Source organism: Meriones unguiculatus, chromosome 14 (genome assembly GCF_030254825.1).
Source record: "Meriones unguiculatus strain TT.TT164.6M chromosome 14, Bangor_MerUng_6.1, whole genome shotgun sequence".
NCBI classification, from domain to species: Eukaryota; Metazoa; Chordata; class Mammalia; order Rodentia; family Muridae; genus Meriones; species Meriones unguiculatus.
Genome location: NC_083361.1, coordinates 61850732 through 61877065, shown reverse-complemented (window position 1 = coordinate 61877065; position 26334 = coordinate 61850732). Strand labels below are relative to the sequence as shown.

General features: G+C 48.5%; 1 protein-coding gene across 4 annotated transcripts in view; it reads right to left on the bottom strand.

The window, feature by feature from the left end:
- Window positions 1-19343, bottom strand: part of Rgma (repulsive guidance molecule BMP co-receptor a) — a 42507-nt gene extending 23164 nt beyond the window's left edge. Inside the window, exons 1-2 of one of the 4 annotated variants that reach the window (XM_021659619.2) lie at window positions 19031-19343; window positions 3159-3274 (exon numbers count right to left, since the gene is read on the bottom strand). In XM_021659619.2, the coding sequence (XP_021515294.1) occupies window positions 3159-3274; window positions 19031-19044 (130 nt within the window). In that variant the 5' untranslated portion in view covers window positions 19045-19343. The other 3 variants (XM_060367338.1, XM_060367339.1, XM_021659621.2) reach the window with 3 other exon arrangements.
- Between the last annotated feature and the right edge of the window lie 6991 nt (window positions 19344-26334).

Below are 26334 nucleotides of genomic sequence, written 5' to 3'. Positions count from 1 at the left end.
AGGGGAGGTGGCCCTTGCTGGTCTGTGGCCCACACTCTTGAGACCCCTGCTACAGCACAGCGAGCACTCGTAGCTACAGGAAACACGTCACCAGCTACAGGAAACACGTCACCATGCACACACTATGCCTCGGACAGCTTTCTCTTAGAAGTCTGCTTGACTAAGTCGCAATGGCCTCCCATGGGTACTATTTGCGGAAGACAGTCTTTTAAGAAAGTTTTTTTTTCTCCCACCTCCCCCTCCGCCCACCATCCTGGGTAGATGCCACCACTCTGCCCCATCCTTCTATTCTAGAACAGTATTCACCCCTCCATCAGAAGGTTGTCGCTGAGGCAGAAGCTTGGGGAGTCAGCTGTACATGTCGCACACACGTAAACACTCAAAAAACACACAAGCCCTCTCAGTCTGGCAGAGTGAGGGCATCTTTCTCCACATAACTACGTCCAATTTAATTTGCACTCCTGCTTTCTGCTGGCAGCCATTCAAGTGGGCGAGCTCTGAACAAACCTATGCTTTCACAGCACTGCTGGGCCAGTTTCCACCTGTTTTTGGTGGGCGAGGCCATGGCTTTCTTTTTGTCCCTAATGTCCACTCACTGTCTAGCAGAACTACACTTTCTGAACTTCATTCTGGGGCATCCTGCTTGCCGGTCCGACCTGTCAGAGAGGGAGTGTGACAGTCCACCTCTGCTGTGGAAATTACACATCTAGCTCTCTCCTACGTAGCTGTGTTTTTGAGGCAGGTTTCTTGAGCCTCCACATTGCTGAAGCCCTTGGTTCATTTGGTCGTTGGTGACCAGCAGCTCAGTTTTCACAAAGGTGGGCAGTTTTGACTAGATGCAACTGTCAAAGGCCTCCATGGAGGAGAAACCGTAGCCAGTTGGCATGACACAACCCCGGCTATCGGCTCCATCTGCCAGGATTTAGTTACCAGCCTTGAAGCCAAAAAGAAATGGGCTTCTTGGACTGGAAAGTGGCGGAATTTGAGTTGTGAATTATGTAACCCCACCAGCGGGCCTCAGACTATGCTGCTGATATTTTAAAATTAAGACAAGTTTTTAAGACAAAGGAATGAACGGGAAACCTCAGAGCTCCCACCCAGCCCTAGCAGCTCTTTCCTTCCCTCTCCTCCCAGCCCCAGGGGTTAACAAGTGCTACAGCTTTAAGACCAGGAAGGTGTTGTTTTAAGAGCGAGCCCTGGGAGCCCCCCTTCTCGATTTCAGCTCAGCACTGAGATCACATCCCCCACTGCAGCCAAGGGACAAAAGCCATTTATCAACCCATCTGATAAAACTTCCAATGGGCTGGATCTTTATCCGGACCAAACCGAGATGAGCACAACTGCAAGCTGCCGCTTCTCTGACATTGTTTTACTTTCTGATTTTTTTTTTTTTTTTTTTTTACTTTATTATCTCAATTATGGAGAAGGAATAAAAATCACTCTTTCAAATGGGACATTTAGATCAGTGGTTCTCAACCTGTAGTCACGACAACCTTTGGGAAACACAGGTGTTTACATTACAATTCATAACAGTAGCAAAATTACAGTTATGAAGCAGTAACGGAGATAATCTTATGGCCGGGGGTTCACAACATGAGGAGCTGTATTAAAGAATCACAACACTAGGAAGGTTGAGAACCACTGGTTGAGATGTAGAGACTTGGGTCTCAAACGCAGGAGAGTTGGGGGAGGGAGTTACTCCCCCTGCTGAGACCACTGTGGGGGGCCTGATATTTCCAGGCTGTCCGTGGTATGAATGCTCTTGGGACACACTGACAACCCTAACCGCTTCTGGTCCCCGGCAGGAATTTCTTCAGGAGAGAGCTTCAGAAAATGGTTTTGAAAGTCTAGGATGGTCCTGGGTCTGGCAGCTGCTGCGGGAGCTGAGCCGCTCTGGCTAAGAAGGCACTCGGGGGCCCTGCAGCTCGGCTGAAACAAGAGGGTAAACTGACCCTTACCCAACAGTGCTTGTCTACGTTAAGTGTGCTCCTGGAAACGCCAACTTGCAGCCAGGCCTAGCCTGGACTGACTGCCCTGCTCCGTCAGTTCCTTGAAACCCAGTTGGCTGAAGAGGAAATCAAAACAACTCAATCCCAGTTCTAACTCAAGTCCTTTCTTGCAAATCTCAGCTGTGCAGAGGCAGCAGAACCACATCTGGCCGCGCTTCGAGACAGGCTGGAATTTTTTGCTCAGAGACACTTCCGAACCCCACAACACAATGGAAACGGTCCGCCTTACACGGAGGACCACTTGGTCGTGACACTGTTTATTTGTATTTTAAAAAGAGAAAAACGGGTGGAAAGCGTTTAACTGGCCCTTTCTGACTCTTGAGCAGCGCGAAATAAAAATGAAATGAAAGTTTTACGAAACATTATAAAAGAAAGCAGACCGGGGATTTAAAGCTTCGTTCATTTCCCCTCCCCCCCCAAAGGGGAAAAAAGTAAAGAAACCGGAGCGTTTGGGAAGGAACAAACGCTTCTCTGTGGAGTTGGTCTCCCTTCCCCCAACAAAAACAAGAGGTCCGGGCTCGGAGGAATTTGAAAGCAGTGATCTGCCAAAAACATTGTGAAAAACTATGGGGGATTCATTGGAAACAGATGGGCTTTTTCAGCTTTAATTCTGAAATTCTCTCGCTTTCTGGCACAATAAAAACAAACAGGGGGGCGACGCTGAATGTTATCAAACAGGAATTAGCGCGTCTGAGCCTGTGTCCGTGGGCTTTCCCGCGTGGGCCAGCGTGGGGGCGGGACGGGGCGGGCGGTCTGGGACCTCCCAAGCGCCCCCAGCTCCACCCCTGGGCTACCAACAGGTTTTGCAAACTGGTGGGCGAGAAGCTGGAGAAAGTGGCCCTGGTGCCGAGTCCGAGGCTCCTTTGGAGGCGTCCAGGGCACCCGATTTTCCATAAGGAGAGAGGAGGGCGGAGAGGCATCCCGGGTTCTGCAGATTTATTCCAACCGGCTCCGGAGCTCGGGCAGGGTTTCCCTCACCTCCAGGTCTCCACGGACACCCATCATTCCCTCCGCAGGGCACGGGACAAAGACTCGTGGAAAAGGGAATCTGGGCCACCAGGGGGCTGGTGAACCGGGGCCCCAACCCGCTCAGGGAGGCCCAGGAGCGGGCCCGGTCGGCTGTCCCCCGACCAGGACGATGTGCCTTACCTGCGGGGAAGCTGCAGAGAAGGAAGGCGAGGGTCGGCCACAATCCCAGGGCTGAACGTCCTGCCCCTCTCCCCATACCCATCCATCCAGCTCGGCCTGTTACCACTAGCCTCTCCCTGGAAGAAGTTTAGAAGAAAAGGAAGGGGAAAAAAAAATCAATCACGCTGCGGAGAAGAGGCAGCCTCGCTCCGCCGGCGGGAGCAGCGAGCCGGGAGGCCCGGTCCACCTCCGCCACGGGCGCCCCGCGTCCCCCCACCCCGCCGCCCGGCCCCGCCCTCGCCATCCATCATTCGCTTCCCCGCCAATGTCGCGGCGGCCCCGCGCTCTGCCGCCGCGCGCTCCGCCCTCCCGAGCTCGGGTTTCATCCCGGCGGGCGGGCAGGAGTGAGGAGAGGCGGCCCAGGCGGTCGGGCCGGTGGCCAAGGGGACCTGGGGAACCAGGGGCCTGCGAGCGCAGCGGGCGTCCCGGCTCCGATCTAACCGCCACACTCCCCACGCACCCGGGCGGCTAAGGCGCTCAGGACACGAGGATCTCCCCCGTCAACATCCCATCCAAGTTGAAAGAGCTTGGCCACGAACTCCCGCCTCCCTTTGCCACTAGACTACCGCCCCAAAGCCGCCACCGACACCCCTTGGCTCATTTTCCCACTTGAGACGTCTCGCCTGTGCAGAAGACTGAAAAGCCTCCTCCAGAGTTGTCGGGCTCTGGGACGAATGACCCACTGCAACAGCTGCAACTCAGGGGTCACGCCAGCCCTTAGTCCTGGGCCACCCAATTGGACTCTGCCGGGGTCCCCTCCCGCACCAACTTTAAGCACCCGACGGTCCTGTTCGCGACTGAGATCTCTCATTGAGATCTTGTGGGCCTAAAGCTGCCTCCAGGAATACAGCTACCAACATAGGGAGGCAGAGATACAGTGGTCCTTGCCGAGCCCTCTGGTGTTGAGGCACAGGCTTATATTCCCGAGGCCCATCTTGGAAAGGCTTCAGGGTGATGATCTCCCTTTTTCGGTCACTTATTTTTCCAGGATAAAAAACGTCTCCACTTAAAGGTTCCTGAGGCCCCGGTGGCTCCTCTGCCTTTGTGGTATTTAAGGGACTGGCAAGTCCCGCTGAGAAACATCTTCTGGGTGACACAAATATGCCAGCGCAAGTGTTTTCAGTCAAACGGATTCCTCCGCCCCACCCCAACCCCAAGCCTGCCCGTCTGGCTCTTTGGGGGAAAAAAAAATTCTGGGTTTTGATCCAATTTCTCTTAAGAGCTATCACAGTCCTCACTAGCAGGCCACACAAGCTGTAGGGCTATGACTGCTTTGAGTACTCTGCTGTGGGAGGGAGGAGAGACTGGAGAGAAAGGAGGCTGGCGGGGGTGGGAGGTGGGGAGGGTTTGGAGCTGTGGCGCTCTATGCCCTGAAGTCACATGGTGGCTCAGCCAGGCCTCGAGACAGCAGAATTTCAGAATCTGGCTTTCCCGAAGCAGGTGAATAAAGGCTGACTAACTCCTCAGCCACCTCTACAGCCAGAGGCTGCAGTTTCCTTTGGTCGCAAAGCTCCTGGTAGCAGCTGTAGTCTGTTCCAGTTGGGCTACCCCGCTATCCCTCTCAAATACTTAAGTCTCAGACTAATGGGCCCTGCCTGCTTACTGCCCTCTTGAACCAGCACTTCCAAGTGCAGTGGAGGTTTGTCTAGGGAGAGTTCACCCGCTCAATCCTCTCAAGCCTGGCCAGTCAAACCCAACAGCTGTACAGTCACCGCAGAGCAGGCTGTTGCAGGAGTAGCCCTGGCATACTGAGGCAGGCCCATAGCCAGACTGCCCAGAGGCTTGGGGTGGCCTTTCCACTCCTTAGGTCCAGCAATTAACGACTTTGGCTGGATTCGGCCTGTCAGAAGCTCATTCTAAACCTCATTCTAAACCTCTGCCTAACGAGAGCTCTCATAAGCTTTCCCAGCATCCTTCGGCACTGCATCTCCAGGTCAGAGGCCACGTGGCCTTCAGAAGATCTGGAAGGAGTGCCTCTCTAGCCCTGTCCTTGGCCCAGAGGCAGCAAGAATTTTCATCTCAACATGTTTCTCCACATAAAAAGGGCCAATCTGTTATTGTCACTTAAGACCGCAACTGAATACAACTTGGCAGGGGCACCAGGCCCTGGGATTTCCCCAGCATCTCTGCCAGGGATAGATGCTGTCTTGAGAGGAGACTCGATTGAAAAAAAAATATTTAGGTATATGTATGTATCTGTGAGTAAGTGCAAGTGTTCATAGGTGCTGACACAGGCCAGAAGAGGGTGCTGGCTCCCCTGGAGCTGGAGTTACAGGATGCTGTGAGCCTCCCTACATGGGTGCTTTGAGTTTTTGGCGTCCTGTGTGTTTTGATCATATCCAGTCCTCCCCCACCGCTTTCCTTACCCATCCGAATTTGTGTCTTTCTACTTTTAAACCCTTCAAGACCAATTTGTGTTGCCCAAATATAAATACTCTTGGGTATGTGGTCTTCCACTGGTCAGCTTATCAGAGGATTCACCCTTAGAGAAAAACTGGCTCTCCTCTCTGCAGACAACAAGACTACCTGTTTTCCTTTGAACAGCTGTCTCACGTCCTTAGTGCTTCCTGTCGGATCTTCCAATCCTCCCCACTTGCACAGACAGCCTTCTAGCGTGGCACCATGAGCCCCACCTGTACTTCTGGTAGTGTCTTCCAAATGCAGCCCATTTCTGCTTTTGCCCCTTTCCCAGTCACAGACAGCCTGCAGAAAGCTTCACTGCATGGAGGAGGGAGACGTCAGGCCTGTGAGGTTCCACAGACCCTCCTGGCTTACACAGCCTCATCTTACAGTGACCTGCTTTCAGTTCCTCACATACTCTTTTTTTTTTTCTTGCTCAGGGATCTTCTTAGACTTGATATGGCTTACCTCTTGTTCTCTTTCCAATCCCTAGTTCAAGCCCATCTTTCCAAACTCTTCTGCTTTTCCACTCTAGTGTACAGCGTATGCATTCCTCTGTCTAAAGACAAGCCACTGGGGTTTCCCTGTGAGTAAGCTTGGTTATTTTGTGATCGCGATGGAAAGCTAACACAATCCTATGTCTGAACTGCTGTGAAAACAAAGACCAGAGAACAGTGACTAAGAAGAGAAGAGAGGGACAAACATCTTTATCGAGGTGGTGATGAGAGCTTTCAGGTGTCTTGAAGGCTTTCTAATGATCGTGGCTAATATGTCAGTTAGTTCTTTTTCAAAATTATTTTCATTTCTAATTACAGGTACGCATGTGTATCTGTGTGTCTACATGCATGCGGATGTAGGTGCCTGCAGAGATCAAAGATGTTGGAGTCCCTGGAAGTAGAGGAACAGCTGGTTATAAGCCACTGATATAGGTACGCTGGGAACTGAATTTGTAGGCTTTGGAAAAGCAGTCTGTACTCTTAACCATTGAGTCGTCTCTCTGGCCTCCTACCTTGTTTTGATACTGTCTGTGCTGGTTTACAGTCTCAGACAGCTTCAGCTAAGATTGGTTCCAAGATCATCCTTGTGCAGAGGAGAAAACTGGCTGAGTGATCAGAAATATCCACCCAAGCTGGGTGTGGTGGTGCAAGCCTTTTCATTCCAGGGACTCAGGAGGCAGAAGCAGGCAAATCTCTGAGTTCGAGGCCAGCCTGTCTACATAGTGAGTTCCAGGACAGCCAGAGTTAGTGAGATCCTGACCCCCTCCATAAATAAATAAATAAATAAATAAATCTTTTCTGAGATAGTTGCTATTGGGGAACCCACCCCACCCCATTGTGTTCTTTCTATTTTGATGTAGGCCATCAAGATAGCTAGCTGTAGTCTTAAGAGCCAATACAAGATGGGCTCAAGGGAAGGTGGGTTTTACTGCATCCTGGGACTGAGGCTGTTTGCAGAGATGCCACACTGTTTTCATTGAAGTTGAATTTGACCGGTAAGCTTTGTAGGGGCTGATGGGACTCTTCATCATAGGCTTCCCCACCTCCCACAGGTCTTCTTTGGTTCCTCTAGAAAACACCACTACTTGTTCCAGTGAAGGCAAACCATGACATTCTTCATTTGGTTCACTCTAGTCATGGTTTAGAATTCTCTCACTTATACAAACAGACCCCTGGATATAGAGGAAGTGAATGGGGTAGCGCTGGTCCCGGGCATTTTTGCCAACGTCATAAATGGGGTTGTGCTGCCAGTGGCCGTCAAGCCATTGTTCCCCTCTCAGTTATGAATCTGATACATTTTCTTGAGTGGCCTACACTCTCACTCTGCTTTGAAAAGGCAGGAGAGGGGACAGCGGAGATAGTTCAGTTGGTAAAGTGCTTGCCTTGCAAGCAAGAGGACCTGAGTAGATTACTTGCCTTGTCTGAGTCTGATCCCAGAAACTCACATGTGTCCATGCAAACAGACACGCAGTTTAATTACACTGTGGCTTGAAGAACTGGCTTGGTGCACTTCCTAACTCCAAGTGAACCTATCCTTTTAAATGTACCCAACCGATTCCTCTTTGATACTTCAAGGGCTACTCTGGCCCCCTCTCAGTGTTGATGAAGCAGTCTTTGTTCGAGTTCTCCATGACCTTCAAGTTCACGCAGACTTTGATCCTATCACCTCTCTGCCTTTATCTTCCCACACCAAAGCCCTAAAGGAACAAAGCAGGGCAGCCTCTTGGGAGAGATGCTCTCTGTGGCGATTAAACGTTGCTCAGCCTTCTACAGCCTTGAGATATTTTTTTCTGCAATGAAAGGACATAAACTGTCAGGTCTGGATTTCAGCCTGGGAAGAACATTATGTCTTGGCTTGGTGTCCAGTACCATTTCTGACAAAATGTTAGAAGTTGCTGAATGTCTGGCCCTGCATGGCCTTTAGCTAACAAACATAGTACAGAGACCCTCAAGATCCCCTTGTGTGACTATAAACAGCCTGGGCTTTAGAGTCTGTTTTCTCGTCATTTGGATTATGTTATTGTAAATGCATTAATTTGGGCATGTGCCTGCAAAGCTTCATTTGTGTTTTCTTACTCAGTCTTAAGCTCACCCCGTAGTTAATCACCATTTGTTTGCTATCTCCACAGTACCTGCATCTCATCGGCAGGCTGGAACCGTCTGACCTTTCTTTCTTCAGATAATCTATGTAAATTTAAGCTAAATCTGGACGCACAATCAATCCTGGGGGATTCCCCACTGTTTCTACTTCTTCATCCAGAAAAATACTAGTTTATCCTATTTTTGTTTCTTGTCTCTGGGGATAATTCTAATCTCTGGCAATTCCCTTCTTCCCTGCTCTGAAGACACTGAACTCTTACAAATGACTTTTTGCGTGGAACCTTGTTGGATGGGATTTTGAAGGTAATGTCATTCATCCCTAGGTTTCTTCCTTGCCTTTGGGTTTGTTTGCCTTTCTCCCATTAAATTGTCCAGTTTGACATTCCCATCACAGGAGCTTCATCCAGAAAATGCTCCATCAGAATGACCACTACAGGAGACCGCTAGTCAGGCAGCCTCCCTTTGTGGGTGTGAGGACAATTGAATATTCTGGCCAGGAGGACATCACTGCCATCTTTCATCATCACCGTCTTCTTCCCTGCAGGAGGTGATAGGATAGGTGACCACAGAGCTTGCTCTCCATGCTCACTGCCGTAACAGGTTAGGAAGGGCTTCTCCCCATTTATTTGCTCCCAAAGCGTTTGTAAGCTTGCTGTCATTGCGCTGGCACTAAGAAGCTCTTGGGAGTAGCATTCGGTGGTGAAGTGCTTGCTTGGAGTTTGCAGTACTCTGGGTTTGAGACAGCAAAACACATGTGTGCACACGCACGCACATGCACGCACATGCACGCACAGTTTCCTGGTTGGCCTCTTTTCTTTTTGTGTGTACATGCTGTTTTTGTTTGGATGTTTCTTCTGTTACTATGAGGATAACTTCCTGGTTAATTAAAACATACAGTTTTTTTTTCCTTCAACATTTAAATGTTACTTTTCTGAAAAGAACATATTACTGTGATATTCCAGTATCTCTTTTTAGATACTAAGCCAGCCTCTAACCTGGGATACTTTCACATGTACTAAAAAAACAAAAACAAAAACAAAAAAACAAAAACAAAAAAACATATTTGCAGATTCCAGCCACTTCTGAAAGTCTTTAGATATGTGTTATCAGATTAATAATATTTTTTCCTCACTAGAGAAAAATTCGTGTTGTCTATGCATTGTTTTTCTGTTTCACCTAAGAACTGAGGGCTCTGAGCTGGGCTTGAGGTACCCCGTGATGAACAGTAGACAATTCTGGTCTGCACTAGGCAGCTCATTAGAGGACTTGACATCTCAACAAAAGGTAACAGTGCCCCAAGAGAGGTGTCTGGGGTCCTCAGGAACCCTGAGTTTGCAGCCCGCCCATTCCTACTGTAACAAGACAGCACGGGCCCCTACAAAGCTGAGAGGCTTCTAGAGATGGAGGCAAGGAACTTCTTTTAAACAGGATTATTGACTGCAAAGCATGACGTCCTGGGTCACAAAGGCACAGCTGTTACCCCCAATGCTTTCCTCTATCATCTAAGATCATCTAAGATCTTAGATGATCATCATCTCTATCATCACATCATCTAAGATTGCCTCTGTCAAGATTTTATTTCTTGGATAAACTATCCCAGACAGACCCATAAGTCAGCCTTCATGTCTTAATCGACTTCTAGAAACAGTCAGAGAATCTTCAGGGCTTGAAAGACCAGCTCGGTGGACCTGAGATGTGTGCTTGGAATGTTCTCCTTGGGACCCCACAAGCTCTATCCCTCCATATTGGCAAGGATGTACTCACTGCACTAAGAAGACAGAAAAATGAGAGAACATTTCCAAGGAGATAAGATGCTAGAAGAACTAATTTTCTTGGTCTTTAGTTTCCTTCATTCTCATACCAAAAATATTTATAGAAAATGAAATAATAATATAGGTCCATCTGTATAAGAACATATCTATCTATCTATCTATCTATCTTCTATCATCTATCTATCCTTTTAAAAAACTATTTCATTAATTAATCAAACCAGTTATCTATCTACCTAGATATCTATCCTTTAAAAAAAAACTAATTAGGGCTGGAGAGATGGCTCAGAGGATAAGAGCACTGACTCCTCTTCCAAAGGTCCCGAGTTCAATTCCCAGCAACCACATGGCGCCTCACAACCATCTATCATGAGATCTGGTGCCCTCTTCTGGCATTCAGTGTTCCATAAGCAGAACACTGTGAATGTAATAAATAAATCTTAAAAAAACTAATTAATTAATTATTTGATTTTTTTAAAGTGCACTGGTGTTCTTCCTGCTTGTGTGTGTGAGGGTATCAGATTTCCCTGGAACTGGAGTTAGACATTTGTGAGCTGCCATGTGGGTGGTAGGAATTGAACTTAGGTTCTCTAGAAGAACAGCCAATGCTCTTAATCACTGAGCCATCTCTCCAGCCTCTATCTATCCTTCAATATAAAATACTAATACTGAAAACAAAAAAAAACAAAAACAAAAAACCTAAACCAACCAAACAAACAAAACAAAACCAAAAAAACAAGAAACCATCAGCCATTTCACTGTTCTCTCCACAGTGGGTGTTTCCCTTTCAATTTCCATTTAAATGGTACTATAAACCCTCCAACATGTCAGAAACAGAGAAGATCTGAGTTCACCAGCCAGGGTCAGTGTGTGTGTGTGTGTGTGTGTGTGTGTGTGTGTATGGACAGAATGAAATTTAAAACAATGCATGTGAGGGGTGTCAGGCCATAATTAAACAATTATGTCCTTTCCTCTTCCTAAGCCTCAATTTCTGCTTTAATGTCACTTTTTCTCAGAAGGTTCATACTGGTCGGCATGAATACTGCTGACATGATGTCACAGGCACGGCACTAGCTGCTTCCTAGCCATGTCTCCTCTATCCCAGCCCGTGGGAGAAGCTTTCTCTTGCTCTGAAAAGAAGCGAGGAATTGCTTTGTGTTCTCTGTGTTCCATTTTCCAAGCCAGAATCAAGGCTGCATGGGACTCCTCCTGATGACCTTCTAGCAGTTTCTGCTTCCACATTTCTATCTTTGTGTCTTGGTCCATCTCACCTTCCAAGGTCCTCAGCAAACCCTTGGATCGGCCATGTTCCTTCCTTCAGTATTGCCTCCACATCTCTCCACTGGCATTATAACTGGCATGCCACTGGAGTGTCATAATCAAAGTCTCTTCCCCTACTTTTCTCTTGAGGTATTTGTCGAGGAGTACAAAACACCTGACATTTACTTTACAAAACTGCCAACTCTTCTTCCTACAAAGCCCAACAGAATAGCAGGGGACATTTGTGAGTTAACTGTCTGTGTCGAGTTTCAACCTTTCAAAGGTGATGCAGTACAGAGCAGTGTGGGGATGAGGACTGCCTACTTCCAGATGTGTGGTACAATCATGCCCTGTCCTATCTTGGCCCATTCAGCTCCTGCACTTGAATGGCCTGGCTGCTTCTGGGGTATGGTGGATGCACAGAACTCATGCTGTCCGTGTAACCAACTGTCCTCATCCGACATCATCTGACTTTTGGACAGTACTGGAGCTTCATCTGTAACATTTCTGCATCCCCCGAGTGGAAATACTGCTGAGCAAGTAGGAAATGTTATTTGAGAAGTGTCATTTTTATGTTTTACTGTCAGCATTAAATTCTCCAACAACGATATTACTGAAACCGTACCCTGAAACCTTTTAATAACCTCCTCCCATTTGAAGCAGCCAGTGAGATGGCTCAGTGGGTAAAGGTGCCTGCTGCCAAGCTGGACAGCCCGAGTTCCATCCCTGGCATCCACAGGATGGGGGGAGAGAACTGACTCCTACAAGCTGTCCTCTAACTGCCCCTCCCCCCCACGACATGCACACTGTAATTAAAAGAGAGAGCTGGCCCAGCAGTTAAGAGCACTTGCTGTTGTTCCTGCACAGGATCAGGGTTCGGTTCCCAGCACTCAGATGGGATGATGATTCACAACCATCCATAACTCCAGTTCCAGGAGATCTGACACAGTCTTCTGGCCTCTAAAACACTAGGTATGCATATGGTGCACATCCATACACAAAGGCAAAGCACTCATACAGACAAAATGAAAACAAATAAATCCTTAGAAAATTAAGAGCAGCTTTTAGATTCCCATACATCCCAAACACACAGTTCCTATAATGAGTAGATCACAGTCTTTACTTCTCTCTATTCCAGCAACCTCCTGAGAGCAGAACTGTCTTGAAACTATTTATCTACCCCATGGCAACCGTGTGAATGGACAGTTGAGTGAGTCTGTGACTTTCTCCTCATCAGCAGATGGCTACACTATTTGTATTAATGAACAGTTTGGTGCCAAGCACAAAAACCACGCACACTTAGCTAGAAGAACTGGCAGTCAAGTTATTTATCAAATCCAAACTGTTTGGAATGGTGAAGGCAGAGCAAAAGCAGGGGCGTCTCCACTGACAGGAGGTGAGGGAAGGTCCCCTCCAGACAGACGGGTGCTCACGTGACAATGTTCCCCACCACAGCTTTGATCCTTATTTTAGTTCAAGGTGGACAACACCTCTCCAACCTCTGTATGAGAGAGAGAGTGCAGTGTCCCAGGCTGAGATTATGCAGTCTGGAAAGACTGGACCGCAATCATTTTCATTTGTAAAATGGGGATGTACTTGTAGCTCCCTCAGAAGGTTAATGTGAGGATTAAGGGAATTCATACGGTCACGATCTGCTCAGAACAGATGCCTGGAACAGAGTTAAGTGTTGAAAAGCGGTTGCCAACATTAGTTGTATGTTGTGGATGAAGACAATTGCTTGGGTTATAATAGAATGCCTATGATGTGCCAAGTTCTCTTAGGGGTGGAGAATGGGAGGCACCCACAGGATCCTCTAAGGACCCCTCGATAATTCTAACTTTGCCTGGGTTTTAGGGCCTAGTGAGCCCTCACTGCAAGAAAAAATTCTGTAGGTGACTGCAGAATTGCCTTAACTCTGCAAGTAGGTATGGCCAGTTCCTGTTTATAAATGGGTCCGAGACTCAGGATGGGTAAATGATTTGCCCAAGGTCCCCAGGAATGCAAATGTCAGGGCAGAGGCTAAATCCAGGCCTTGTGATGCCAAGTCCAGTGTTTTTCTCACCAAGCTGCAGCTGCGCCTCATCTTCACCCAAGGTTTATCCTTCCCTGTCAGCTCAGTAATACATCCCATATGTCTTATGATGGATTGTGCATTAGAAATGGGAATATGTTTAGAGAAATACTGTTTTACAGACACTAACACAAATAGAAAAATGTTCTTAGAAAAGGACTATTTCCCTCAACAATCTCTCTCATCCCTCCTAAGTAACTTCCGAAGCTGAAAGAGTCAGAGTATAGAACTCTTCATCTGGCAAGAAGTTCTTTTTTTTTTTTCTGCCAAGTACTCACAGTGCCCTCTCCTGGGTTTAGCCATGCTCTAGACCACCAGGAAAAATTACACAACAACAACAATATGGTTAAGTTAGTCCAGCTGCAGGATCGATTCTCTGCAATCTCTTTATCCCACAATTATTCCAAGGCAGCCTCAGGTTGTAAGCCTTGCACAGAGGACTGGGACTACTGAGGGTCCCTGTTGCCTTGAGCTCCACTTCCTCTTAACTTCCTCTTAACTCAGGCTGGGGTGGGGTGGGTGGGTGGTTGGCGCTTCTGTTCCTTAACCAGGCCTGAGTCAGTGGGCCCTGCCAACAGCAGCCACTCACTCAAAAAGAAATCAGATTCCCAAAGTTCAGGAGCTCTTTTCTCAAAATACTCCCAGCAGAGAAAAAAATGAAAACAATGTCAAACCCTTACATAGTCCAGGCTGGCCTTGAACTCATATCTTCCTGCTTTAGCCTCTAAGGGTTGGGTCATCACTAGCTTTCCCGTCATATGATCTGAAGATGCTAGGATGGGACATTGAGTAGTCAGTTCAGCATCGCTATGATGACAACCAGAGGCTGGCCTCGAACTCAGAGATCGGCCAGCCTGCTGGGATCAAAAGCATTCACCACCACCATCCAGCTAGGAAAGTATGTTAAAGCAGATTTATTTACTCTGGTTCATGGCTTCAGAGGTGTCGGACCAGAGTCTTTTTTCTTCTGTTGCTTCTAGGTCTGTGTTGAGGCCATTTATCTTGATAGTGGAAACTACTCATCTCACAGCGGAAAAGAAGCAGAGAGGGTAGAGAGTGTAAGGGATAGGACACAGCCTTTAGAAGTACTCTCCCAGTGACCCGCCTCCTCCAATCAGGCCTCATCTCCTGACGTTTCCATCACCACTCCCTTCAGCAACACTGTCAAAGCATGAATTCACAAATGGATTAATCCATTATGAAACCAGAGCCTTCAAGATCCAACCACTTTCTGAAAGTCTCTAGAGCCTCGAAGACACAATTCAAACACAGCAGACAGTATTCTGAAGTCCAAATAGCAAACCATTTCTGTGGCGATGACTGATGTGTGACAAAGCAAACTAAACTCTCATGAATCTCACATAGTAGGACAAAAGTGACCTACCCATGCCTAGCAAGGTTGGGCCTGCGGGCGCTGTCACCACGAATCTTATAATATCTGTGGGTGAGCCAGCCTGTCAGCAATGCCATTGCATTAAAACTCTATTTATTATTCATACTATACCTTCTCCCATCAAAGGTATTAAATTAAACCATAATGAAAGCATATCACCCGCCCAAATGTCCAAATATTATTCTCTTCAAGGTACCAATTATTTTAAAGAAACCCTATAACTTTCCCATGAACGGTGCATGTCTGTGTGCTCTTCTGATGACCAGGAAAAAAAATCCTCATGCGGTTTCAAGTGTCCCCCAGTTATGTTTTTGTAAGAGCAATCTGTTTTTTTTTTTGGGATGACACCACCAAGGGCAAAAACAAAACAACAACAAAACAAAACACATTCTGGGAGCTTGAAAGCCAGCCTTTAAAATGGGCATCCTTGGCAGGGAAAACTGATCCAGCAAGACCGAGAGAGTCAAACATAGTGAAAGCAACCTGTACGCTGTGACCTCAAGATTTATAAATCAGAAGACCCTCAGGAGGGAAGAGCACACACCAAGTACAAAGTGCTGGGTGCCGTGCGTAAGTCTGAAAGGAAAGTGAGCCCCGTGATAGAATGTCTGGAGTGTGGCTGACGGTGCTTGTGAAGTGACGGATGCTTACAAGGCTGCCACACGTCAGTCTTGCTGTGTCTGTGTGAGGAACCTACCAGGTCATCAAGGAAGAGATTCTTCAACACACCTATGGACCAGCAACACTTGTTTGTGTCCACCCTTCGTAAGACAACCATGCTAAGAGGAACCAAAGGCACAGAGACTGCCATAGAGAACTCCAGCAAGTCAGCTGTGTGCACATAGATAAGGGCAGAAAGCACTATCGGGTAGCAGGACAAATTGTTACTGTCAGCCAGGGCAAGCTCCTGCAAGAAACTTGAGATCCAGGCATCCTGGAAGATGAACAAACATGGTGACTATGAAAATGTTCCAGTGAAACACAAGGCAACGTGGAGGAGAGCATCTCTCCTATTTGCTGCTCTCTGCTTTGGCCCTCGGAGGACACAGAATCTGAAAGAAATGGCCTTGTTTATTAAGATATTTTATTTTGGGGGATTTTCTTCTCCCCTTTAATTTTCACACTCTGGCTAATGCAGTATTTTGATTTCTGAAAATTCTATCTCTGGGCAGCTGTGCTTTAAATAGACAATTGAAAACCACAAAGAAAAGCCAAAGGGGAACTGTGTAGTTAACCCCTGCACAAACTGTGCTTGCTGCAGCCTCCTTCTTTGCTTAGAGGGCATGCCTCTGTAGGCTCACCAATTAGCAGTGCCTTTAAAGTGTTTTAAATAAGAGACTTTTGTATTTACATAGTCAATTTCTGCCAAAATTTCAAAACTGTTTCTTCTCGTCCTTGGAATCAGGAAGTTTTATAACTCAGCAGGCTCCCTGCCTCTGACCCTTGGTCAGGCTGTGTTCTGCTCAAAGGACTGACAAGAAACCAGGTGTCTTAAAGACAGTCATTTGTCACCAAGGAAACTGAAGTCTGCGTGATGCTGCACGCGTGCTTGGTAAAGCAGACCACACACACACACACTCTGGGTGCCCACTTTGGAAGGTTTCAGGGACATACCTGCTTCATTGTCTACCCTGCATACTTTAAGGCATGACCAAATTCTGTAGCCATGTATGGATTTTAAAATTTGCTTGAACATAATTTATTTAGCAGGGCTACAGCGGAAGAGAGAACTTTAGAGCAGTGATTCTCAACCTTCCTAATGCTTCAACCCTCTAACACAGTTTCCCAATCACGAAATTATTTTCATTTCTATTTCATAACTGTAATTTTGCAGCTGTTATGAATTGTAAAGGTAAATATCAAATATGCAGGATATCTGTGAAAGGATCCGTTCAATCTCCAAAGGGGTCTTGACCCACGGGTTGAGAGCTGCTGCTTTAGCTGCAGTACTATGACCACGCCCTTACACCTCTTTGGAATTCTTTTCCAGGAAATGAAAGCGTCAGCCTGCTTCCTGGTAGCAGCGAGCATCCTGGCAAAGGTGGCTTGGTCATTCCCTGTCCTGTCGTCAGGGATGTGCAGCCTCTAGTCCTTTCATTTTGAACCTGGGCTACCGAAGGCTGCTGAAGAGCAGACTCAGGAATCACGTTCCACACCTCCCTTCTGTATCAGGCCACAGACTGGGCAGGCAGCAAGGAAGGTCAGATATGCCCTCTTTGAATAAGTGCCAGGCTAGTCTAGGACCCCCTTTTGTCATGATTATCAAACAAATATGTTCGGGTGGAGAGAGAGAACCGAGAGAGAATGATGGGGTTGGATGAGTCACATGTGTGTTAGGAGTGAAAGCACCCGTCTTCATCTGGGAAGAAACTGATGGGGCAGAGTTTTAGATAAAAAGGAGGCTGGAGGTGGGGATGTGGCTCAGCTGGTAGAGTGCTGGCCCAGCATGCACAAAGCCTTGGGTTCGATTCCCGACAGCGCATATATTAGATGACAGCACTACCGATGGTAAAGATAGGAGAATCAAAACTTCAAGGTCATTTCTGGCCTCACAGAGAAGTCAAGACCAGCTTACAAGGAAAGAAGGAAGAAAAAGGAGGTCGGTTCCCTGCTCACCACCACAGCAGCCCAGAGGAGTCTTTATCACAGGCAGACAGCCACCACCGTGCTCTCCAAGGAGCCAGAGCGCCCGCCACGCGGAGAGAACTCATTCCCTGCTAATATCGGCTGGCCTGGAAGGTGGCAGCACGGTCCAACCATAAAGAATGCGCAGCCCGCCTGGATGTGTGGGTGCCCCACCCAGAGCCTTTTGTCCACTGCATGACATCCTTAGCAGTCAGTCATTCCAGTGAAGTAGGCTTGCTTGTCTCATGTGGTGGAGCAGCAGAAATTCTTCCCCTTGTGTGTGGGGAAAAAAAAAAAAGAGGCCGTTTGGGGGTACACTGTTCCCTTCCAGTGCAGATGGCATGACACCCTTTCCCAGTTCTTCAGTTACCCTTAAGAGCGCACTTGAACACCTAATATCTTTTCTAAGGGTCAGGGCTTAACATTAATTTCACAAATCACCTATAGAGATCTCCATGCACCGGAGAGCAGTAAAGTGACCGCACAGGCTTGCAAGGTCCCTGGATCAGGTGCCCGGGGGGAAAGGCAGGTGACAGTTTCCTTTGATTTTCCTAGACGATCCTAAAACTACACAGAGAAGGAAATGGAAGCCCCCCCCACCCCCCGAGGTGATATCCTGCCACTAATACAGTTCGCCATTCGGTCCCTGGAGGTATGCTCCTGGCATCCGGGTGCTCCGGCTCTGCAGGACGGCAGGAACACCTGTGAACCAGACTTTCTGGACATGTTGGCTAGTTCTCATTTCTCCACCTCGAACAGCCGCCTACTTAGAAGACACCCAACTTTGTGTCTTGTGAGGAAGGTACAGCTCACCACTTCCGCTAGATGGCGACATTTTCCCTAATCCATCTGCCTCAAGACACCCAATTTATAAAATAAATACAACCCAACACCTTCTGAAACCACAGCACATAATAACAGCACACAGGCTCCCATTAAAATCCCAGTCTGGGGAAATTGACTCTCCCTCCAAGCAAATCTAATACAATTACTTTAGTAAGATTTAATCCAGAGATGCATCCGCGCATCTCTCACGTCCCCCAAAATACACCTGTCCCTCTTTCCTAGTTATAAACAGAAATGACCCGCGGCTCAAGCCAGGCGCTGAGTCCTCGCGCTGCCTTGCCTTCCTCTCAGGAAGGTCCGACCTTCTGAGACTCTCACCCCATATCACCCACCCCAAGTCTTGCACCTCCTTGCACCTCCTTGCACACTGGACGCTCCCAGGCAAGGGCCACTCTGGATGCTGTACAACGCCGACGCCCCCGGGCAGGCGCGCTCGTCGCCAGCCTCTGCAACTCCGGCCTGGGTGAAGTGAGCAAACTGGGCTTCACGGCGGGTCAGCGGGGTGACCAGACCTGTCCAGAGCTCTGCGGGCCAGGCGCGGTTCTCGCCCAGGAAGAGGTGGCCGTGGAGAAGAGAGGGAGCTCCAGGCTTGTTCACAGTGGGTGGGACGTGCACCGGGTCTGCCCAGCCACGCGCAGCGCCTGCTGCCCGCAGGACAGCGTTTTGGGGCGGGGGTGGGGGGGAGAGAACAAACACCAAACCACAAAACTTTCCTGCTGCCAAGAGAGAAGGCGAATCATCCGAGGCAAAGCCCCAAATGTGTGAGCTGAGACACGGGACTGGGGAAGACGCTGATGAGTGAGGTGGCCGAGGCAAGTGTCGGCAGTGCCTCGGGGACATCAGGACCCGGTGCCCCGGCTGTCCGCGCTTACCTTGGCGGCTGCATGAGCCCCTCCAGCCCGCGGGGGGTGGCGCTGGCGGGACTGCGCGCGCGGAGACAAGGTGTAGGGCGGTCTCTCGTGGGCCCCTGGGCGAGGTGGGAGGGGCCCGGCTGGCGCTGGTCCCCGCAGCTAGGGACTTAGTAGCGGCCCGGGGCGCGCCGCCTGCTCCCGGGCTGCATGCCTGCGAGCGCCTGGAGGAGCTGGCCCCAGGAGCGGCCGGCTTGACCAGTGCTTCTGCGTTTCCCAGACGCCCGCAGAGTAGGGCGGCCCGGGCTAACCTGCTCCCGTCGCCGCCACCGCCACCGCCACCGCCTAGCGCGGCGTTGCGAGGCTCGTTTGCGCGCGGCAGGGAGGGGGCGGGCCGGGCGCCCCGGGAGCGGGCGGGGGGCGAGCGCGGGCGGGGCGGAGGGAGGGGCGGGAGAGGTGGGGTCCCGGCTCCGGAGGCTCCGCCCCGCCGCGGTCCCACCCTTGCCGATCCGCGCTAGTGGGGTGTCTGAGGACGCGGGGGCGCGCCTGCCAGCAAGCGCACACCCTCCCCGCGGGCTCGGGACCCCGGGGTGCGAACAGCAAGTGCGGCGACCCTCCCTCCCGCCAACAAATTCAGCTCTCCTGACCCCTAGGCAAGGGTGGCGTGGAGTCCACGTTTTCAACCCGGGGGCCAACGGTGGTCAGAGTTGTTTTTGTTTGTTTGTTTGATCATGGATATATATCGACCTCTGCCGAGACGCACCTTTGTTCTATGGGGATTTTACTCTTGTTTAAGAATCTTATTGGAAAAAAATAAATAATATGCATATTGCATGCATGGTCCCCGAATACACTCGACTACATTCACACACTTGCAGGGTCCGGAGTAGAAATGCCGTCTTGCGCTTCCTCTACACTGCAGTACGGCCTCAGAGGTAACCTTCAGTCATAGCGTCCTCCCCCCGAGCCCTCCCCCAGAACCTCCCCGAACCCCCCACCCCACCCCCGCGCACAGATTGCCAGAGGAAACTCCCGGCTTCTCAAAAGGATTCTAAATGCAGCTCACGCACCTAGTGGTGAGCACCGCTCGGCCCCGCGGCTCATCCCCGGGGTCTCACCCCAACTGGGGTGTGAAGTCCGCCGGGACACACAGCTCACACTCGAATTAGCGCTGCGCAGTTAGCACTGCCAGGACCTTTCACGCGGGGTTACAACCCGACTTTCTCTTAATCTTGAATTTTGACAGGACGAGAACTCTGTGTTTAATGAAAAGGTATCGTCAATATTAAGGCCCCATCCTTAATTTTATGCTGTGGTCTTAAGGGATGTGTTTTTTGAACTCAATGTTCTGCGTTTTATTGGGCCAAATGAATTTGGGTAATCTATAACTGAGCTATAAATAAACTCCATGTGCTTTTAGCAGGAAGGGATTGGGTGTTGCAGTTGGCTGGTTTCTATAATTAGCCCGGACCTTAGACAAATCTTTTAGTTTGGGTGAGCCTCAGTTTCCTTGTCTATAAATAGGGGAGTTGTACTGTGTGTGTGTGTGTGTGTGTGTGTGTGTGTGCTCTGTTTTTATCTTCCTTTTTCACATTCCATCATTCTCTCCTTGGAGACACTTCCCCAATTCTCAATCCCAGGAGTTGTTTTCCCCAGCTCTGACATCAATCTGTAATTACACCTTTATTTGTGGCCTTCTCATCACTGTAAGCGGTCAGGAACCACTCTTTGGGGACCACCCCTGCCCTCTTAAAAATGCTCTTTGGAAGTGCCTGACATTTCACAATATACAGCTTATTTTCAAAAGTCACCGTTGTAAAGTAGTGGGTAAGGTTTTCTCACTTTGGGCTACAAACAGCCCACTTCCTAGAAATCTCAGCTCAACCTTGGGCCAGTGGAGGAAGCCAGAGTTATTTACCCTGATGAGCCTGGCCAGTGAAGACAAGAATAATTAATGCTACTCATTCCATATTCAATTGCAATGGAATACTGCACAGGCAGATGAAATACGCCCATGAGCACCGGCTTTAAATAAGGCCATGGGGCGTGCTGAGGGTGTCAATTAACAACTGTGCATGGCTTCAAGAATAGTCAAGAAACATTCCTAATATAAAACTTCAGGGAGCTTTTGTTTTTTTTTTTTGTTTTTTTTTTTTTTTTTTTTTTTTTTTTTAACCCTGAATTCCTTAGGAACAGGAAATAGGCTAACTTGGGTTCAAGCCTGTTTTGTTTGTTTGAATAAGGCGGTAGCAAACTAGGTCTGGGAAGCAGCAAGCCACAGGTATATCAATGGAGGGCTCTTCCTCCTCCTCCTCCTCCTCCCCTCCTCCCCTCCTCCTCCTCTTTTTTTCTCCATCTCCTCCCCCTCCTCCCTTCTCTTCCAACCCCCCCTCCCCTTTTGGGACACGGTTTAATCTATGTAGCCCTGCTGTCTTGGAATCTGCTCTGTAGACCGGGTAGCTTCGAACTCAAGAGACTTCCCTACCTCAACCTCCCGAACGCTAGGATCTAGAGGCGTGTGACACCACACCCGGCCCCAGTTTCTCTTCAGACGTGCAGAGTAGCAGAGGGAAAGATAAAATCTGGCTTCAAAGAAAGACAGCTGGGGCTTCTAACCTTCCCGGCCACTCTCTCCTTCCTTTTGCGAGAAGGGCTGCTTGCTAGCACCAGGCAGGCCAGGTCTGCCCGCTGCCCATCGCTGCAGCCGTTAGGTGAAAGGAGAGTCCACCGGCTGGCGAGAAGGGCTCGCCTTAGTGCACCGGGGAGGCGGCCCTCCTCCGAGCACCACGCCCCGCGGGCGGGAAAGCTGGCGGAGCTCCCGGGGTGTGGAGCAATTTGCTGTTTCTGACTGTTGCAAATGAGTAGTGGCACCTGCTGGGCGAGAAGGCACCCACAGAAAGTGAACGCAGGATGAGTAGAGGAGAGAATCTTTCTCGTCTCACTGACAAAACGGGCACGTGGCGGGGCTGTCTCTTCCGGCTTGGAGTACCCGGGGTAGCCTATCTTTTTTTTGATAAATTCAAGTTCAGAGCTGGAAAAGTGCAGCTCGGGCTCAGAATACCGAGTCAGAATCCTACCAAAACCCCGTGGAAGAAAGAAAGACCCTCTGGCTCACGCCTTGGCCCTCCAGTGACACCAGGGAAGGCAACAGGTTGCTGGGAACCTGCTCTGCAGGGGTTTTCTGTCAAACACTTAACTTCACCATCAGGCCCCTGGGCTGGACCCTGCATGGAAATCCTGATTGCAAAACAGTCTTTGCCCTTAGGCGTCTGTAGTGTAGCCGGAAAATAGGAATAAAGGGATGTTTCTGGGGAGTAGCAGGTTCCTTGCCCATCTGTGTAGACCCCTTCCTCCAATAAAATAGTCCCAATAAAATCTGCACTTGCACAATGCTAGTGCATTTAGTTCAGCCTGCTGTCCTTCCCCTCCAACCAGTTACTTTACAAAGCTGTAAACTGCCAGAAGTGTGGAAGAGCTGGCCATAGCTGCATTATCTAATTGATTTTATCGTGGCCAGCAGCTTCAGGGTGTGTTGTGTTTGGGGGTCAATGGAACTAGGGACATGCAGGCCATATAGCAGAAAACCACACGAAAGGAAGATGTTTTAACTAGGCCAGAGGTGGCAAGAAACAACTGGGTTTCCAACAATTTACATCAGATCCAAAAATGGACGCCTAGGTAGTAATTATATTAAGTGAGTTTACGGGGACAGCCGGGATGGCTCAGCAAGTTAAAAGTGATTGCCGCAGGAGCTTGCTGCCAAGCCTGAAACCTGAGTTCAATCTCTGCATTTAATTCCTGGGACCTGCAAGATGGAAGGAGAGGACCGACTGTCGTGAGCTGTCCTTTGTCATCTTTGCTGAAGGGTGAGCAAAAGAGAACCATACAAGGTAATTGAGTTGAAAAAGAATAAAAATGGGTGAATGGAACTTGGTTTGCAGAGACAAGAGGCAGAAGAGCAGCCAGGAGATTGTTACTCTTGGCAGAATGTTATCGAAAGCACATCCTAGGGTGCCAAAGGACACCATGAAGAAGGAGCTGTAGGAGGCCCGAATGTTTTGCAGAATTGAGAAATGAAGAAATACCAGAGCGGCAGAAAACCGGTGGGCAGGTAACCCTGCGGTAGAGTGCTTGGGTTTGGGTCAGTGGCTAAAAATGCTATGTTCGCCTGGTAAACTGAATTCTATCCCTGGAACCCACGGAGAAAGCTGGATGCAGGGGCTGCGTCTGTTACTGAGTGCCTGTGGAGAGATGGGACGTGGAGACAGGAGAACTGTCTGGAAGCTTGCCCGTAGGCTAGCCTCGACGACACAGCAGCAGCAACAGGAGAGGTGTTGCCTCAAAAAAAAAAAAAGGAGAAGGAAAGAACTGACTCCAAAAGTTGTCCTTTGACCTTCTCACCTGTGTTGAGTCACATAGATGGCTGACACTTTCATATATGCACCACACACACACACACACACACACACAGACACACACATATATGCAAGTGAGAAAAGAAAACCAAATGAATTCATGAAGCTTGTTGTCAGCGGTTTAGCTTCCTTTGCTATGTAGGGTAGAATAGTAATCAAAGCAAAATGAGTCAACTATCAGTCCTAGGAACAGAAAACAAGCACCACGTTTCTTCTTCGTCTGTTTTTCCCCTTCTTCATGACTTTAGACAGCAGAATAAAGCGCCTTGGAAGTCGACTTTCCTGTGAAGTTGACTGACTTAGACATGAGAATAGTTGGAAGGTCTGGGCAGCCGCAGCTGCAGACCAGCTGGGCTGTGGTCAGTGAACATATCCTCCCGACCCACAATAGCACCCACAGAAGCCAGGCCTTGACAGTCTAAAGGCCTTGAGACCAGCTGGCAGGCCACATTAAGCATTCTGTTGAGTGTCCCAAGAATGACTGAGATATATCTGTTTTCCTGGGCTCTTTTTTTGGCTGCTAAACTTTGGATCCTTTGGGAGGCATCTCAATGTAGAATCTATTGAGTAGAAATATATCCTCCTTGAAGACTAGTTTTTAAGGTTCCCATCGGGGAGCACCAAGAATTGAATGTAGACCTACTAATCAGACATATTTAGCCATGTATAGAGTAGGGCTGCAGAGAGTGTTTTACGGTGTCTTAAGGCTTTATCATTATTAGGAGGTACTATTTGAGGTCTTCAAGCATGTATGTATGTATGTGCATGCATTTATATGTGTACTTAAATATGCATGTATGGATGTATGTACAAATAGACTTGCTATGTAGCTCAGTCTAACCTTGAACTCTCCATACTCTCCAGTGCTGGGATTACATGTTTGTGTCACTGTTCCTGGCTTCAATTATTTTCTTTATGTGCTATTTGGTTAGGGCAAGGCTGGACTGCTATTAAGAGGAAACTCAATAATAATTCAAGAATAATGTTTATTCGTTGCACTCCAGGGTGATTTTTTGTTTGTTTGTTTGTTTGTTTGGCGTAAGACTCTGCTCTGTGTGGTCATTTTGATTCCTGCCAGTCACAGTTTCGCTCAGTCTCCCTCCCAAAAAGCCCTATTGTGATATAAATAGTTGGAGCTGGAGTGCAGCATGCCTGGGTTGCAGATATAAGCAGGACAAAGCATGTGGAGAAGCCTGGCTCTGTTTGTATCATCATAGCTTCACACATGTCCCCATCTAGCGGCAAGGGAAGCTGGCAAGTTAATGTTGCTGGGCAGTCATCAGTCTATTTCTGTGGAACAGGAGACATAGATTGTGCTTGACCTCCAGTGATATTTGGTTGCCAACTAGCAGCTGAGTACATTTTTTGTTTGTTTTTTGAGACAGGGTTTCTCTACATAACCCCGGATGTCTTGGAACTCACTCTATAAGCCAGGCTGGCCTTGAATTCCTAAAGATCCACCTGCTTTTGCCCCCTGAGTGCTGGGGTTAAAGGTGTACCACACCAAGCCCAGCTCATGGTTGTATTTTATTGATGTAACATGGTTCAAAGGAAAAGTACTGGCTCTGGACCCAGAGGACCTGAGTTTGAAACTGTGCTCTGTCTCTCATACTGGAAAAGATATATTCTCTCTTAGGCCCCCGTTTGCTTCAACTGCTCTGCCCTCCTTCAGAAGCTGCTGGGAGGATTTTGAACACCATAGCTTCTTGATATCATTATTCCAAGTTGGAACACATGCAAACGAGAATGAGTTAGCTTGAAGGACCAGAATTTCTGTCCGAGAGCCAAACCATGTTAGAGAAACTAAAGACAGGGCATTTAGATGAACTTGGGGGAAGACCTGGAATTAGAGCTGGAGACAGTTGAGGGAAATGAAAGGGCGGGAACCCCAGGAGTCATTAGTATCTTAGCAAACGCTGTTGGTACTGACTTGGAACATAATCTTGAGTGGATCCGTTTCTCTCCATCTCAGCTCCTCACTAAGCCACCTTTGAGCCTTGCCCAGACTGCAGCCTCCCATTGTCTGTTCTCTCTGCCTCCATTCTTGTGCTTTCAAAGCCGTTTCCATGCTTTCACACAGCAGCCAAAATGAGGTTTGGAATTGTTTATGAGATCATGTCTTCTGTTTGAGATCTCAACTGTCTTTTGACAGCACGTGAAATAAAACTTATTATTGCTTACCGTACCCTCATACCATGTGAGGACTTCTCTGACAGCAATTACCACTCTGCCTCTCCCACTCTGCCATAGCTACTTGATGCCATAGCTGCATCTAAATGTCTATTTTGCACTTGGCTCATGCCTCGGGGCCATAGCATTAGCTACTGGCCCTGCACAGAAGACTCTCAGGACCTTTTTGCATCTCATGTTAAAAATCAGCATTCCCACCCCACAACAGGGTTTCTTTGTATAGCCTTGCCTGTCCTGTACTTTGTAAACCACACTGGCCTTGAACTCACAGAGACTCACCTGCCTCTGCCTCACTGAGTGCTGGAATTACAGGTGCATGCTGCCACTCCCTGCTCACAATCTCTTTCTTTCTCACCACCCTATTTTCATTCTCTGCACAACACCTACAATGATTTTACAATTCTCTTACTAATTTACCTGTTTATTGTTACCTAATTCCTTTTTTTTTTAAATAAGGGAAGCACACCTTCCTTTCAAAAGTTTTTTGTTTTATGTGTATGCATGTTTTCCCTGCATGCGTGTATATGCACCATATCTGTGTCTGCAAAACCACAAGAGAGCGTCAGACCCCCTTGAACAGTTGTGAGCTACCATGTGGGTGCTGGGAACTGAACCCAGATCCTCTGGCAGAGCAGCCAATGCTGTTAACTGCTCAGCCATCTCTCCAGCCCCAGTTGATAAGTTCTTCATAGAACTCAACATGCCAATAAGTAAAGCCTTTGT